The following is a 14,338-nucleotide window of genomic DNA, read 5'->3' on the forward strand; positions in this document are numbered from 1 at the left end:
GAAAAGGTCAAAGGCAACAAAGATCCCAAAGAGAAGTCCTAGTACAAAAGATTCTTTGGAGATGGGGCAGGGTCAAAATTCATAATAAACTTAAAATCTGGAAGCAGGTTAGGTTTAAGGTCAGGGGAAAAGTTGGGTTGAAGTTGTCGCCTGCGGTGGTTACTGAGGCACTTTATCTGTGGAATGAGCTCCGGGCTACGAGCCAGATCTGGATTCTAGGCTTCAGCTTTACTGCTAACTTGTTGGTTAACTTTGCCAAGTCATTTACTCTCTTGAGTTCACCTCTCCTGTTCGTAAAATGGAATAAACTGTGCATTCTCCTATTCAGCCCTCTGGGCTTTGAGCAGGAAGAGAAGGAAACGAAAAGCAATCAAGCGCTATGGAAAGCTAAACGCACTGCGCCAAGACGAAGCAGTTAATTACTCCACTACCGTCTTCACCAGAGCGTTGGGATGGTGCCCTGGTCCCCCTTTCCAAGTCCTTGTCTTCCTCCCGTCGGCCTGGGGGCGCCCGCTCACAGGGCCTCTCTAGCCCAGAGCTCTTCTCGGTGGTTTTCCCTCCCGGACTGTGAAGGTTGGAGGGAGTGGTCAGCACGCCTTTTCCGCTGTCGCCCCCCCTCTAGCCCACAGTCTCGCTGGCCTGAGTCTCCCGTGCCGGCGGGCCGGCCGGGCGGACAGGCGAGCGCGTGGGGGGCGCGTGGGGGGCGCGCGGGGGGCGGGGGGAGTTCCGGTTCCGGTTCTTTGTGCGGCTGCAGCAGCGGCTCCGGGAAAGATGGCGGCCCGGGCGGGTTTCCAGTCTGTGGCTCCGAGCGGCGGCGCCGGAGCCTCAGGAGGGGCGGGCGCGGCGGCTGCCCTGGGCCCAGGCGGGACTCCAGGGCCTCCCGTGCGAATGGGCCCGGCGCCGGGTCAAGGGCTATACCGCTCCCCGATGCCCGGAGCGGCCTATCCGGTGAGTGGGGCAGGAGGAGGGGCGCGCGGGCCGGGGGCGGGGCTGAGCGGGGGCCTAGGAGTGACAAGGGTGGGGGGAGGAGTAGGAGGGACTCCCCTTGCGGGATTCGGGCCCTGAGTTGGGGCGGGGAGGCAATTAGCATCCCCACCTGCTCTTAGGGATATTGTTTCCTTGGAAAGTCAGGGTGTAGAATCAGCGTGGACGAAGTGGGGCCACGGATGGGCCTGAGAGGGCTTGAGTGCAAAAGGGCTTAGGCTTCATTGCCCAGAGGAACACAGAAAGTGTAGCTGGCAAATTGAGGTCAGCTTCTAAGGAGATAGTAGCTGGCAGTTCTATCTCAGTAAATATGGGACTAGAGGAGATGTCCGATGTGTCATCCAAAATAGGCTGGAGAGAATTTGAGTGCAGTCTGGCTGTTTCTTAGCTCTTAGGCTGTATTCTCCTGTGGGGTCACGACTGGAGCAGAGGAAGCTCCAGTTAACTATATTTCAAAGAGGCAGCGGGCAGAGGGCTCTCCTCCCACCTCACTATTGTGCTCCACCCCACGCCCCAGCCTTGTTTCTTTCAGAAAACTCAGGCATCTCCCACTTCCCCTTTTGTGGCGGGGTACGTAGGGAAAGCCATGACATCTCAGGGTCCTCTCCTCTCTGTAGAGACCAGGTATGCTACCAGGCAGCCGAATGACACCTCAGGGACCTTCCATGGGACCCCCTGGCTATGGGGGGAACCCTTCAGTCCGACCTGGCCTAGCCCAGTCAGGGATGGACCAGTCCCGCAAGAGACCTGCACCTCAGCAGATCCAGCAGGTCCAGCAGCAGGCGGTCCAAAATCGGAACCACAAGTAAGATGACCTCAGGGTGGAGGGAGGAAGGGAGGGAGAAGCCTGTGAGAACACAGGTGGTGGGAATACCTGAACTGAGAAGTGGTGGTGCTGTGTCAGCAGACAGTCTCATTCTTGAGAATGCTTCGTGTTTGGTGGGGGTGGGGGTGGGGGTGGGGGGATGTCTTTAACTTGACAGAAGATTTGCAGTTCCTTCACGTATTTACCATAAGTGGAGGTGCTGACAGCCTGTCTTCATGTTCTGGCTAGTTCCATCCCAACCTGATAACAGTATTTGTTCCAAACAGTGCAAAGAAAAAGAAGATGGCTGACAAAATTCTACCTCAAAGGGTGAGTCCAGGCTGTAGGTCTTCTTGAGGTGTGATGAGTTTGAGAATAGGGACGGTTAGCTCTAGATCCCAATGGTATCTTTCTGTTCCTAAGATTCGTGAACTGGTACCAGAATCCCAGGCCTACATGGATCTCTTGGCTTTTGAAAGGAAACTGGACCAGACTATCATGAGGAAACGGCTAGATATCCAGGAGGCCTTGAAACGTCCCATCAAGGTAATGCAGGAGAGTGCTAGGCAGAGAGCCAAAGGAGACGACTCGGGAACCTTCAGCAGGCTTAGGATGAGAAATCAAAGGCGTAGCACAGCTCTCCTTGGCATTTAAATTATATCTCTCCCTTCCGCCTACAAACTGAGAATTACATTAGAAGCATAAGAACAGAACAGCAAAGGGGAAGGGGCTTTTGCTATTTCTTGCACCAGAAATAATACCCTGTTGGTATTTTTGCTGAAACTGCTCTGCCACCTTGGGAACTTGGCACTTTGCATGACTTTGTCCACCTGGTATCCCAGTGTATGTGCTTGTACTCAGGTTGAGGGCCTGTACTCCTCTTCGAGATGGAATCTCCATCCACCCACCCCAGGGACTTGGTACACAGTAAACCAGTCTGTTAGGAGTCATTTTCGGGTTTGGGGAGACCCTTGTCTTCAACATCAAACCACTGAAACCTCACTATCCATCCTGTTTCTGCCTTCCTCAGCAAAAACGGAAGCTGCGAATTTTCATTTCTAACACTTTCAATCCGGCTAAGTCAGATGCCGAGGATGGGGAAGGGACGGTGGCTTCCTGGGAGCTTCGGGTAGAAGGACGGCTCCTGGAGGATGTGAGTTCAGGGTCCACTGTGGTGGGCGTCTAGGGTGGGAGCTGCTGGGAACAAGCAGTATTGTCTGGTTGGCTGTGCTTACCGCTCCTGTTGGGAACAGCAGGGAGAGGGTCACTGTATTCCCTGCACTGAATGACAATGGTTCTTTGTGTTTGGCTCCCACAGCTTGGCCCTCACTGTGGTATCATATCGAGAACCTTATTGTCCTGGGATTTGATTTGTTGTTTACCTCTCTCCTGATGCTGCTAGCCATTGGATTTAGCAGTATCTGCAGGTTATTCAGTTCGGGGCTTTTTTTAACCAAGTGAGTTTGCATTTAGCATTTGAGGCCTTTCCTCTCTGAGTCCTTGAGGTCTTTGGTTTCCGCTGTGGCATCTCCATCTTCCCAGCTTCTGTTGGAGACATCTCACAGTTTGAGTGGGATAGGTTTCTCTGGCAGGCTCTTTGTTGCTTCATGGGGAACATCAGCTGACGGGATAGTCCCCAAACTTCCCACCCCAGAAGCTCCTTGGGGAAGCTTACCTGCCATTCCCTTAGACTCTCTGGCTCTCTATTTTCAGCTGTTCACAGGCAATCTGGTATGAATGCATTTCTGAGGAGAACCAGGGCTCAGTGTCAGAGCCTCCTTCTTCTCTGTATAGGTCCAGTCGATCTGCCAGTGGTGTCGTTTTATCCAAATAAAGCTGTTTTTGTTCTGGCTGCTTACTGCCTGTGATTCATTTCCCCTCTAGAGTCAGACTTTTCTCCGTTCAGACTCGCTTTATTATGTGCAATGGTTTGGCTTAACTTGTCTCATTTCCCTTTGGGAAAAAGAGGTAGGTGAGTCAGTGACCCTGTACGAGTTACAGGCTGCTTCTTCAGGATTGTTGCTTCTATGACTTGTTTAATATCCACAGACATATACCTTGCCATGTCCTAAGAGACATTCAGAACATTTTTGAGTTTTTTCACCATTGTTTTTGTGGGTTCCTTTTTTATGGGACTCTGTCTTGGGGAATTTCTTCTAGCCTTTTCTAACATGATCTCTCCTCTCTCTCCTCTAGTCAGCCTTGTCCAAATATGATGCCACCAAACAAAAGAGGAAGTTCTCTTCTTTTTTTAAGTCTTTGGTGATTGAACTGGACAAAGACCTGTATGGGCCAGACAACCATCTGGTAGAAGTGAGTAGTTCTGTCCTCTAGGCTTTAACTCTATGACTGGAGGGTGATAGACTTGGGAGCTAAACATTAATGTCTAGGGAGAAGAGGAGATACAAATAAAAGTTGACCCCAGGTGTATGATACTACCTTCGCAGTTTGCACACTGGCCTCCAGGTGGCATTAGCTGTTTAGTTCTGGTACTGTTTGGACCCAAGAGCTCTTACAATCTGACTTGTCCCTCCTTCTTAATGTTACTGTCCTGGTTACTGCCCCCTTTTCAAGGGGAATTCTAATGGAAGCCTCTTATATATACCAGGCCATCTCTGCATCGTATTAATGATGGTGTTATCCACCATTAGTTATCTACACACCATTTATCCTTTTTCCTGGTAGCAGGTGCTGTGATTAAGGGGGTTAACGAATAGGGTTCTAGTCCTTGCCAAGGCTACTTTTATAGATCTGGGACTTGCTTTTGGTCCCTGCCTTATTTAGATTCACATTCCAAATCACCAAAAATCCTTTATTATAATGCTTAATGACACAGTGTTCTGAAGACCATGTTAGCAACAATGTTCTTTGGGATACAGTCAAAACCAGAATGAGACAGCCCAGCACTCCAAGTGAACTTAACCTGCTCCTTTCTTGGCCAGTGTAGCTGCAGCCCCCTAACCTCAACCACTAAGAGACATGGGAAGGTCTTTACCATCTAATAAAGGAAGTAAGTCATAGAATCAATAGAAATTTGTAAATACATTTAAATTAACTTTATAACAGTAGAGCATAGTGGCTAAGAATGGACTGTAGAATCCGACACACCAGAGCTCAGATCTCAGCTCCACCACTTATTTACTGGTGACCTTAGGTGACTTACTTCACTCTTTTAAACGTTAGTTTTCTCATCCATAAAATAGCTTTAATCGTGCCTGTCTCATAAGGATTTTGTGGGGATTAAATATGATAATCCAAGTAAATGTCTTAGAATACTCTCGCATGTAGGAAGTACTCCATAAATGATAGCTACGTTTTTTTTACTATGTGTGTGTATATTTATCCATTTTGTGGCTAAAATTATCACCGAAAATTCAGGCTAATTTAAATGTGGCCCTGAGCAGTCAGAATTAAAAGGTTTCTACTTAGAGACAGGCATCCCAAAGTCATGCTTTTTTTTAAAAATGTCTCATGCTGTTGCTCTTCTCCAGTAGCCTCAGTAATCAAAGTTGAATATTCAGTCATTACAGAAGCTCTTCCCTCCCACCCCAGCTCTCTGGGAGAGCACCCCCTGACATCTTCCTCTCTGTAGTGGCACAGGACCGCCACTACCCAGGAGACGGATGGCTTCCAGGTGAAACGACCAGGAGACGTGAATGTGCGGTGTACTGTCCTACTGATGCTGGATTACCAGGTATTCTGTGCTGATGTGAGGGGAGGGGGGCCCAGCTTTCACAGCCACATCCCATCCGCAGTCTGACACATAAAGGTTTAAGTCTAGTTGTGGAGAATTTGTCACCAGACTATCAGCTCCCTAAATACAGGAATAGGGTCTTAGTGACCTTTGAGTTCTGCTTAGTGTTTTTCTGTCCCAGAAAACGCACAGCATTAATGCTTGTTGAATGGCTTGAGTGTATGGCCATGCTAAGCACCTCATAATGCACATAGACCCAGCTCGCTGCTTCATCTCCATACTCTGGTTCTCCACAGCCCCCTCAGTTTAAATTAGACCCTCGTCTGGCTCGGCTCCTGGGCATCCACACCCAGACCCGTCCAGTGATCATCCAAGCACTGTGGCAATATATTAAGACACATAAGCTCCAGGACCCACATGAGCGGGAGTTTGTCATCTGTGACAAGTACCTCCAGCAGGTAAGAAAAGGACCCATCTTTTGCTAGAGTCCACTGGAGCACTAGTTGTGCTCTTAGCTGCTTCTCCTCTTTCCCACAGATCTTTGAGTCTCAACGTATGAAGTTTTCAGAGATCCCCCAACGGCTCCACGCCTTGCTTATGCCTCCAGAGCCCATCATCATCAATCATGTCATCAGGTGAGCACGTGCATGGGAGGCAGAGGTGTGCTGAGCCAGCTGGTACCAGTGCACAAGTCTCAAACTTCCAGTAATTTTGCAAGCAGGTTGTTAAACACAGTGGTTATTTAAAATTAAACTATAAACTTGCAATTCAATGCAGTATATTAAAAGAGGGTAATGTATATTCAAAAATTCATTTCTGAAGTACTTTATTATCGTTTACTAGTGTTTGTGTTTTGGAGATTACTTACATCTATTGTGTCTGTATGGTGGAAATACTATCATTTACCAGCTCATCACTGATGAGCTAACATCTCTTATCTGGGTGGTAGGACATTCCAATCTGAGACTCCATCTCCATTACCTCCATCTGCTTTTTTGTTCAGAAGATGGATGAGCAAGGCATCTCTAGGCAGATACAGAGTGAAGGAAGGTGCTTTCTCCTCAAAGCAGCATGTCTTTTGGCTGGTTATAGTCTCTGCTTTCTTTCCCTTACTCCACATTAATTCCAATAGAGGCCTTTCATTAGACCCTGAACCATCACTCAGCCAGTAGTAACTCCTACAATCTGTACATTAGGTCAATAGAAGCTAGTTTGTCCTCTATTCTTGTGCTTAAAGTCAGGCCACTTTTACTTTATTTTGTGTGTTATGTGTTGGATTTGAATTTATTTTCAGGGTCAGTTTTGGTTTTATAGGGGGAAAATATACAAGCTACTGTAACTGGTTTCTTTGGGGAGGGAGAAACTGACTTACACTGGATGGCTTTTGTACCATTTGAATTTTTACCATTGAGTTTTTAAAAAATCAACTTTATTGAGGTTTACATGCAATATATCACACCAGTTTACAGTGTAGTTTGATGTTTTTTGGCATACATATAAATCCTATAGCTACCACCACAAGGAAGGTACAGAACATTTCTGCCACACCTAACAATTCTCTTGTGCCCCTTTGTAGTCAACCCCTTCCCTTTCAATCTTGGACCATCTTTTTGACCGTGGGTAATAGGTCTTAGGGGACAAGCCCTTTACCAGGCCCCTTTGGTTTCCTCCCTAGTGTTGACCCGAATGATCAGAAAAAGACAGCTTGTTATGACATTGATGTGGAAGTGGATGATACTTTGAAGACCCAGATGAATTCTTTCCTGCTGTCTACTGCCAGCCAGCAGGAGATTGCTACTCTAGACAACAAGGTAGGGCCCATGCCCTGGGTAGTTGGGTGCTACTAGCCCTCCATCACAGCTTCTTGGCTATTTCTGGTTCTTGATATTCAGTCAAAATGTATTGCCACCCAGTATATGCTAGGCACTGTGCTTGGTGCTGGCTGGAGCCAGACACACACGAGTTCTCATTCTTGACTATACCTTTAGATGGCGTTGAGCCTCAGTTCTGATCTGTGAAATACAGACCATGATACTTTATAAGGTTGTTAGGAGGATTAAATGAGACAACATATGTGAAGACGTGACATCTATCTGGTACATAGAAACAAATGGCAGCTGCTGCTTCTAGTGCTAGGATTGTTATTGTTAACATTATTGGACGTAGTCGCTGCAAGTAAGGACCAAAAGGCTCTGGGAACACAAAGGAGAACAGGGAGGCTTTCCTGCGAGAGTTGATGCCCCAACTAAATCTTGAAGGATAATGTGGAGTCAATAAAAGAGGAAGAAAGGATGATGGTGCTTAGGGGCATGGGAGGCAGAGGACATTCCAGATGGAGAGAGCAGGGTATGTAAAGGTCCAAAGATAAACAGAGAGCCTGGCATATTCAAGAAGTACACTCTGTTTAACGTGTTGGATACAGCTCAAGGTGCTGGGGATGGGAAGTTGAGGAAAACAGACCAGATAGGAAAGCAGGAACCTAGTCATGAAGAAGCTTTGATGCAGGGAAAACTGGTTTATACTTTGTCCTGAAAACTGGAGGGCCTAGTGCTGTTTGCATTTTGAATGATCACTGGCGGGAAGATGGAGACTGAATTGTGAGAGGGGCAGATCTGGAGGCTGGAAGCCCTCTTAGGTGGCTGGTGCAATGATAATGCCTGTGAGGTAATATTGAGGGCCTAGACTCCCGGTTCTGACAGTGAGGGTGGAAATGAGTCAGTAGATCTGAGAGGTGTTGAAGTGGGACTGAAGGGGTTAGACACTGGATGGAGATGGTGGGGTGAAGTGTGGGGGAGAAGGAGGCATGCCAACTCCCAGGGTTCAGCTGGGGTGCAGTCATAGTCATTCAGACTGGGAACAGGAGAAGTTAAGTGTTGGGGCAAGATAGTGAATTTAGTTTCAGAGAGTTTAAGGTACCTTGGGATGTCAGGCAGTTGGATTGGAGTTTAGAAGATTGACTCTGGTCTGCAGATTGGGGGCTTATTCCCCTGTCATTGGTAATGGAAGACATGCAAGTAGATGAAATCACCAGGAAGAGTGTGCAGAATGAGAAGTGGGTAGAGAACAAAACCTACAGGTTTGGAGACAACCCTTGGTATCACTTCTTTTCTACCGGATGGTGTTTTGGGACCCATTTCTGCTGTGGGTTAAACATTTACCTTGTAGCTTCACCCATAATAGACATTGTGGAGACTAAAAGGAAAACTTCCCTCACGTGGGGTGGATAGAGACAGTACACGCTCCCTGCTGAACAGACACTGAGTGCTGGAGCTGGTGGGGCTCTGGGCCCTGTGCCGTTTCTGGGCCACACTCTGTTCCTAGGCTGGGAGCAGCACAAGGGGATGTCAGACACTGTCTGCCACTTAACTTTGTATTTCCTCAGTGTAAACATGTTGTGGGCTTCCTTCTTCCTTTCAGATCCATGAGACAATAGAAACTATCAATCAGCTGAAGACCCAGCGGGAGTTCATGCTGAGCTTTGCCAGAGACCCTCAGGGTTTCATCAACGACTGGCTTCAGTCCCAGTGTCGGGACCTCAAGGTAAAGAACCTGGGACAGGTGCAGAGGGTCTCAGGTCCATGAGGCACACATTTGCATTATTGCTGTACCATCTGGTAGAAGAGCTGGGGGAAGTGAGGGACCAGACTTTCTTTAGCGTGTTCCAGGGTCCATTTTACAATAGAGGAATGGAGGTGGACCCATCGAGTATTTATGTAGTACTTACTACGTGCTGTCATTATGCACTGCACTATAGGAGATACAGAGCGGAAAACTTGATCTCCGCTTTCAAAGCAGCATTGTTGGAGCTCACCGGTACCAACAGTACCAAAAAGGGAGATGGACGAGGCTAGGATAGCTGGGGAAGGCTTCATGGAGAATTTGGGATTTGAGATCTGTCCCAGAGAGAGAACACCATAAGCTCAGGCAGGAAGGGATGAATGAGCACAGAATGTGTGTGATGTGCCCTCAGTTCTTGCCTATGCTGTGGTGGCTGTGACTACAGTTAGAGCAGAGGAGCAAGGGACAAGGAGTGCCAAAAAGGAGCCCTGGGCAGGGCAATGACTTGTTCACAGCAGGGGTGACTGTGGGTGTTGTATTAGTGGTTTGCTAGGGCTGCCATAGTAAAGTACACAAGCTGGGTGGCTTAAATACACAGAAGTGTGTTGTCTCACAGTGCTAGAGGCTAGGAGTCTGAAATCAAGGTGTCAGCAGGGTTTTGTTCCTTCTGAGGGCTGGAAGGGAGCATCTATTCCAGGCCTCTCTCCTAGCTTGTGGTAGTCTCAGGCATTCCTTAGTTTGCAGATGGTGCTCTCCATGTGTCTTCACATCGTCTTCCCTCTATGCATGCCTGTCTCTGTGTCAAGTTTCCTCCCTTTATAAGGACACCAGTCATACTGGATTAGGCCCACCCTCATGACCTCATCTTAACTTGATCATCTACAGAGACTCTATTTGCAAATAAGGTCACATTCACAGGTACTAGGGGGTTAGGATTTGAACATCTTTTTGGGGGGATACAATTCAATCCATACTAGATGACAAGGAAGGAAACGAGTTTGTTGTCCTCTATTCTCCCTCCCATCTCCCGCAGACCATGACTGATGTTGTGGGTAACCCAGAGGAAGAGCGCCGAGCTGAGTTCTACTTCCAGCCTTGGGCACAGGAGGCCGTGTGCCGTTACTTCTACTCCAAGGTAGGCACCTGGGGTGCACTGGAGAAACTGACAGAAGGTGAGGGGTCTGCACCCTGATGGGGGTCAGTGGTATTAGGTACCAACTTCTGGTTTGTCTCATCTTCCACTCCCTCCACTATTTTCTCCTTAGGTGCAGCAGAGACGACAAGAATTAGAGCAAGCCCTGGGAATCCGAAATACATAGGGCCTCTCCAACAGGCCTGATTTGGCTGCACCGATTTCTTTATTTGGGCCCTGTGCTGCCTGCCTCATAGCACCTGCCTTGATCTTGCTTGGGGCCTTCCAGGGGATGCTGTTGGTTCTAGGACAACAGCAGAGTGAAGAGGGTCTCACATGACACCTGTTACTCTCTTCCCCCACCCCATCCCTTCCTACCCCTAGCTTCCCTTTGCCCCACAAAGTTCCCATGTGCCTCTACCTTCCCCTGGTCTGCATAGGACCTCTAGATAGTATTAGAGTGAGAACCTGTAGTGGTAATCAGTGCATTGAATGGATTGGGCCTAAGGCCAAGTGGTCTTCAAGGGGACCGGCTACACTGATCCTGCCCTTCAGAGACCCAGGAGTTGGGAGCTTTAGCCCCTTCTCTGAGACTCAGGCCTGGGGGCACTCTATAAGCTAGTTGATCTTGGCTCTCCTGATAAAAGAATCCAATTTCCTTCCTTCCGTCCACAGGTTTGGAGCAAACTCTCCCTTCACTTGTTGCCCTCTAGCACTAAAGGAACCCTGGCTCTTGGGCTCCACTGAGCCCCAGGTCAGTCCGCGGCCCTCTGGGTTGGGCTGCCGTCTCAGTGCTTCTCTTACTCCCTCATAGGGGGTCCATGTCAGTATTGGAGTTTGTTCTTTTACTATTGCCCCCTCCCAGCACACTCCCTGTAGCTGCTGTTTTTAGGATTCCCTCCTTTCTGTCCTAATCCAGGGCATTTGGGTGGGGGAGTCTTGCCTTTCCCTGTCAGAGCCCCAGGGGTCTCACCTAGGGTACTGTTATTGCCAGCAGAGGCTGTTCCTTCCTGCTGTTGCTTGGAGGTGTGACTTACTCATTCACTCCACCCTGTCTCCCCCATCCTTTCATGGAGAAACAGGCCTAAAATCAAACGGGTAAAAGCCCTGGGCCATCCCTGTCTTCCTGTCCCTTGTCTGCCCGGTTGACACCCACTGGTGACTTCCAGGGCACTGAGGAGTGAAAGCGCCTAGGGCTGGAGAATAGCTCTGAGTTGGGTTTGTGACTCTTCCCTCTCCCTGCCTCATAGGATTGTGACTCCCCAGCCCCTGCCCTCAAAGCTTCAGGCCCCTCAGGGTAGCAGCAGGACCTTGTGATCTTGGCCCCTTGGAACTGAGATGGTTTTGCATCTTTCCAGGAGAGCCTCAAATTCTTTTTCCAGGTTGTATCACCTCCGAGTTAGCATATCCCAGGCTCGCAGACTCAACACAGCAGGGTGGGAGACAGCTGGGCACAGAGGGGGATTTCCGTTCAGCACGGGCTCTAAACCCACAGAACTGACAAAGCCCCTGCTTCCCCACCTCCTCCTCAGGCTCCTGCGAGCACCTCCCCCAGCCCCATGTCCCTGCCTGTTCTATGCCGGGGACAGCAGAATTGTCTCCCCGTCTTCCCCTTCCTGTCATTATCCCACCCCTCCCTTGAAAGGTTCTCCCCACAGTGACACTAAACGACCTCTGTCCTTGGGGCTGGAACCACGCGCGAAGGAAGCTCAGCACTCCTACACAGTGCCCCTGTTGAAGATAACTGTTTTTATTAACTGAATTATTATGTTTTTTTCATGGACCAAAATTTTTTTTGTACTGTCCCCTTACCAGTGTCACCCAGTTTTAATAAAAGAATCTTCTGAAGGATGGGTTCCCCTACCTACTGAGGGAGAGCTCTTCCTTGAGCTTCCTCCTCCAATACCATTAGCCATGCTCATGGTGTTTGTTCATTTTATTTGACAGGTATTTATTGAGCACCTGCTGTGTGCCAGCTGTGGTTCTAGGCACTGGGGATATGGTGGAAAACAAGGTTTCTACCTTGTGGACCTCAGGTTCTCACTTTAGAGCTTGTTCTGTCAGCCCCAGTGGTCCAGGCAGGCTAGGTGCAGGTTGCAGTTGGGATTATTTGCCACTGGATCTTAGAGTCCTGTCCTCAATTCCTGTGAAGGACGGTTCTAACAAGACAATGGCACTGCCATCTTCTCCCTTGTCCTTCTGAGCCCCCCAGGGCACCTGCTGCCTTGCGTGCAGTGTCCTTGGGTGCCGTGATCCCTTAGGCTTGACGAACTGGAGCCTCTGGTTCTAGAGGAGTTCTCAGGGCTCCTATCTACATATGGGTCCGGGTTGAAGACATTTGTGTTCTCCGTACCTGCCACCTTCTCCACCCTGAGTAAGATTACCTTCCTTAAGGCCAGCATGGAAGTGCTGTGCCGTCATCCTCATAAGCCAACCCCTCGTCGACAGAGTTGGGAAGATTTTCCTCATGATTGATTCCCATTAGCAGAAGCATGAAATTCGGCTCTCGTTCCAATATGCCTGCCAGGTGGTGGCTCTTCACTGTTCTCATTTGTGCTGTTATCTAGTGTGATTCTACCCGCAAAGGGAGTTTAGAACATGGGATAAGGGCAACCACATTCCAAAGCTGTAGTTAAAAAAATTACCCTTTGCCTCCATGGATGAGACACTCAAGTGTTGCCTGTATGTAGTCAGGCCCACCGAGGATACAACCACTGTTCCCAATTGGACTTGGGGGTTTATCAGACTTCAGTAGGGAAAACAGAAGAGTGTGTGGGGGTGATAACTTGGAGTGGAAAAAATTGATGTCAAGGACGTTGAAATGGCATCTGTTTTTACCCAGGCTAATTACATGTGTAATGAATGGCTGATGAACCATTATTAATTTCAAGCAAATAATCTACAGTTCGCTCTTGGGAAAAAGAGCTCTAGTAGTACAGATAACTTCCTCTGACAAGCCGATTCTGAATCTCTCTGCACACTCTTTATTCCTATATAAATGAACAAATTCTTTGTCTCCATACTACTTAAAATGATTGTAGGGCAAAATAAGAGATGGAAGCATTTAGGCAAAAACAAGCGATTATCTTACGCATAAACATCCATTCTTTGGGTGCCATGGACATACGTGCCAGGGACAGAAGCATTCTTTTTCCATCTCCCATAATCAGTGCTCCCAGCTGGCAGCCTGGCACTGGTGCCTTTGTCACAGTGCCAGTGCAATGACAGTGATCTGTGGGAGGCTGGCTTTGTGGTAGGCACAGTTTTGTTCCTAAGAGAAACAATGAACCGCTGATTTCATGTATGTCCCCCTATGGGAACTCCCTGGCCATGGGAGTACAATGGGGTGGGCTTTTCCTGGGCAGTCCCTAGGACTTAGAAAACCATTTCTCCCCCATCTTGACTTACCCTTACCCAGCGGTTGCATACAGATTTGCCTCCAGCCCAGTACTTATCACTGTTGCCGGCCAGCAGCAGTCCAGGGGGATGGAAACACCCACTCAGCAGTCGGCCAAGCCAGGAGGTCAGCACGTGAGCACACAGTGGTATCTGCCTTCTAGGCCAAGGTTCTCAGACAGCTGGAGTGTTAGGGGCCTTTGCCCAACTCTCCACATCAGCCTAGAAACCAGAGCTTCCCCTCTTAGTCCAACAGATTGCTGTGGGCAGCATGGAGCCCTGAATTGCTCAATGTGTTTTTTCCATCCTCCCTTCCCCCAAAATCACACACCCCAGTTAATCTCAATTACAGCATCTGAGACCACAAATCTCCACAGAGGACACAGATGCCCCAAGTCCTGCCTCCCTTCCAGTTTTTGGCTTCTGCAAACTAGTCACTAACCTAAGGGAGTCCCTAGTGTGGTAGCTTGGAAACCCAAGAAAGAGGTGAAGGAAGCTCAAAGCCTGTCAAGGACAGTGACCACCTGGGATGCCTTCTTTTCTCTCCTATCCTCATCCTTAAGCCTGGAGTCTGCAAAAGAATTGGGGGCCACTTGGCATCAGAGCCCCTTAACAATGACCTTTCCCAACCTCCTTTCCTGGAAGACACTCAGATGGGGATCCTCTGAGGAGAGGAGGCCCACTGGTGAGTCCCTGAGAGGACCTTGTTTCTCAGGCTCCTGGAGTCTCTTATCCTTGGGCTGGATTGCCCCCAAAGGAGGCCGTTACC

General features: G+C 48.8%; 1 protein-coding gene across 1 annotated transcript; it reads left to right on the forward strand.

Moving 5' to 3' along the window:
- Nucleotides 1-472: 472 nt before the first annotated feature.
- Nucleotides 473-12,086, forward strand: SMARCD1 (SWI/SNF related, matrix associated, actin dependent regulator of chromatin, subfamily d, member 1). Its single transcript, XM_032492790.1, has 13 exons — nucleotides 473-948; nucleotides 1,602-1,789; nucleotides 2,077-2,119; nucleotides 2,213-2,335; nucleotides 2,820-2,942; nucleotides 3,986-4,102; nucleotides 5,382-5,483; nucleotides 5,780-5,941; nucleotides 6,021-6,118; nucleotides 7,159-7,294; nucleotides 8,901-9,023; nucleotides 10,075-10,176; nucleotides 10,307-12,086. The coding sequence occupies exons 1-13, from the start codon at nucleotides 772-774 to the stop codon at nucleotides 10,358-10,360; spliced, it is 1,548 nt and encodes a 515-aa protein (XP_032348681.1). The 5' UTR covers nucleotides 473-771; the 3' UTR covers nucleotides 10,361-12,086.
- Nucleotides 12,087-14,338: the final 2,252 nt, after the last annotated feature.

The sequence above is a fragment of the Camelus ferus genome, chromosome 12, assembly GCF_009834535.1.
Source record: "Camelus ferus isolate YT-003-E chromosome 12, BCGSAC_Cfer_1.0, whole genome shotgun sequence".
Lineage (NCBI taxonomy): Eukaryota > Metazoa > Chordata > Mammalia > Artiodactyla > Camelidae > Camelus > Camelus ferus.

Bases quoted from the DNA above. Each gene is read 5' to 3' on its own strand.
- SMARCD1 (XM_032492790.1), top strand. From the start codon at position 772: ATGGCGGCCCGGGCGGGTTTCCAGTCTGTGGCTCCGAGCGGCGGCGCC. The intron at 5,484-5,779 runs GTATTCTGTGCT...GGTTCTCCACAG, and splicing joins TACTGATGCTGGATTACCAG to CCCCCTCAGTTTAAATTAGA. The intron at 5,942-6,020 runs GTAAGAAAAGGA...TCTTTCCCACAG, and splicing joins GTGACAAGTACCTCCAGCAG to ATCTTTGAGTCTCAACGTAT.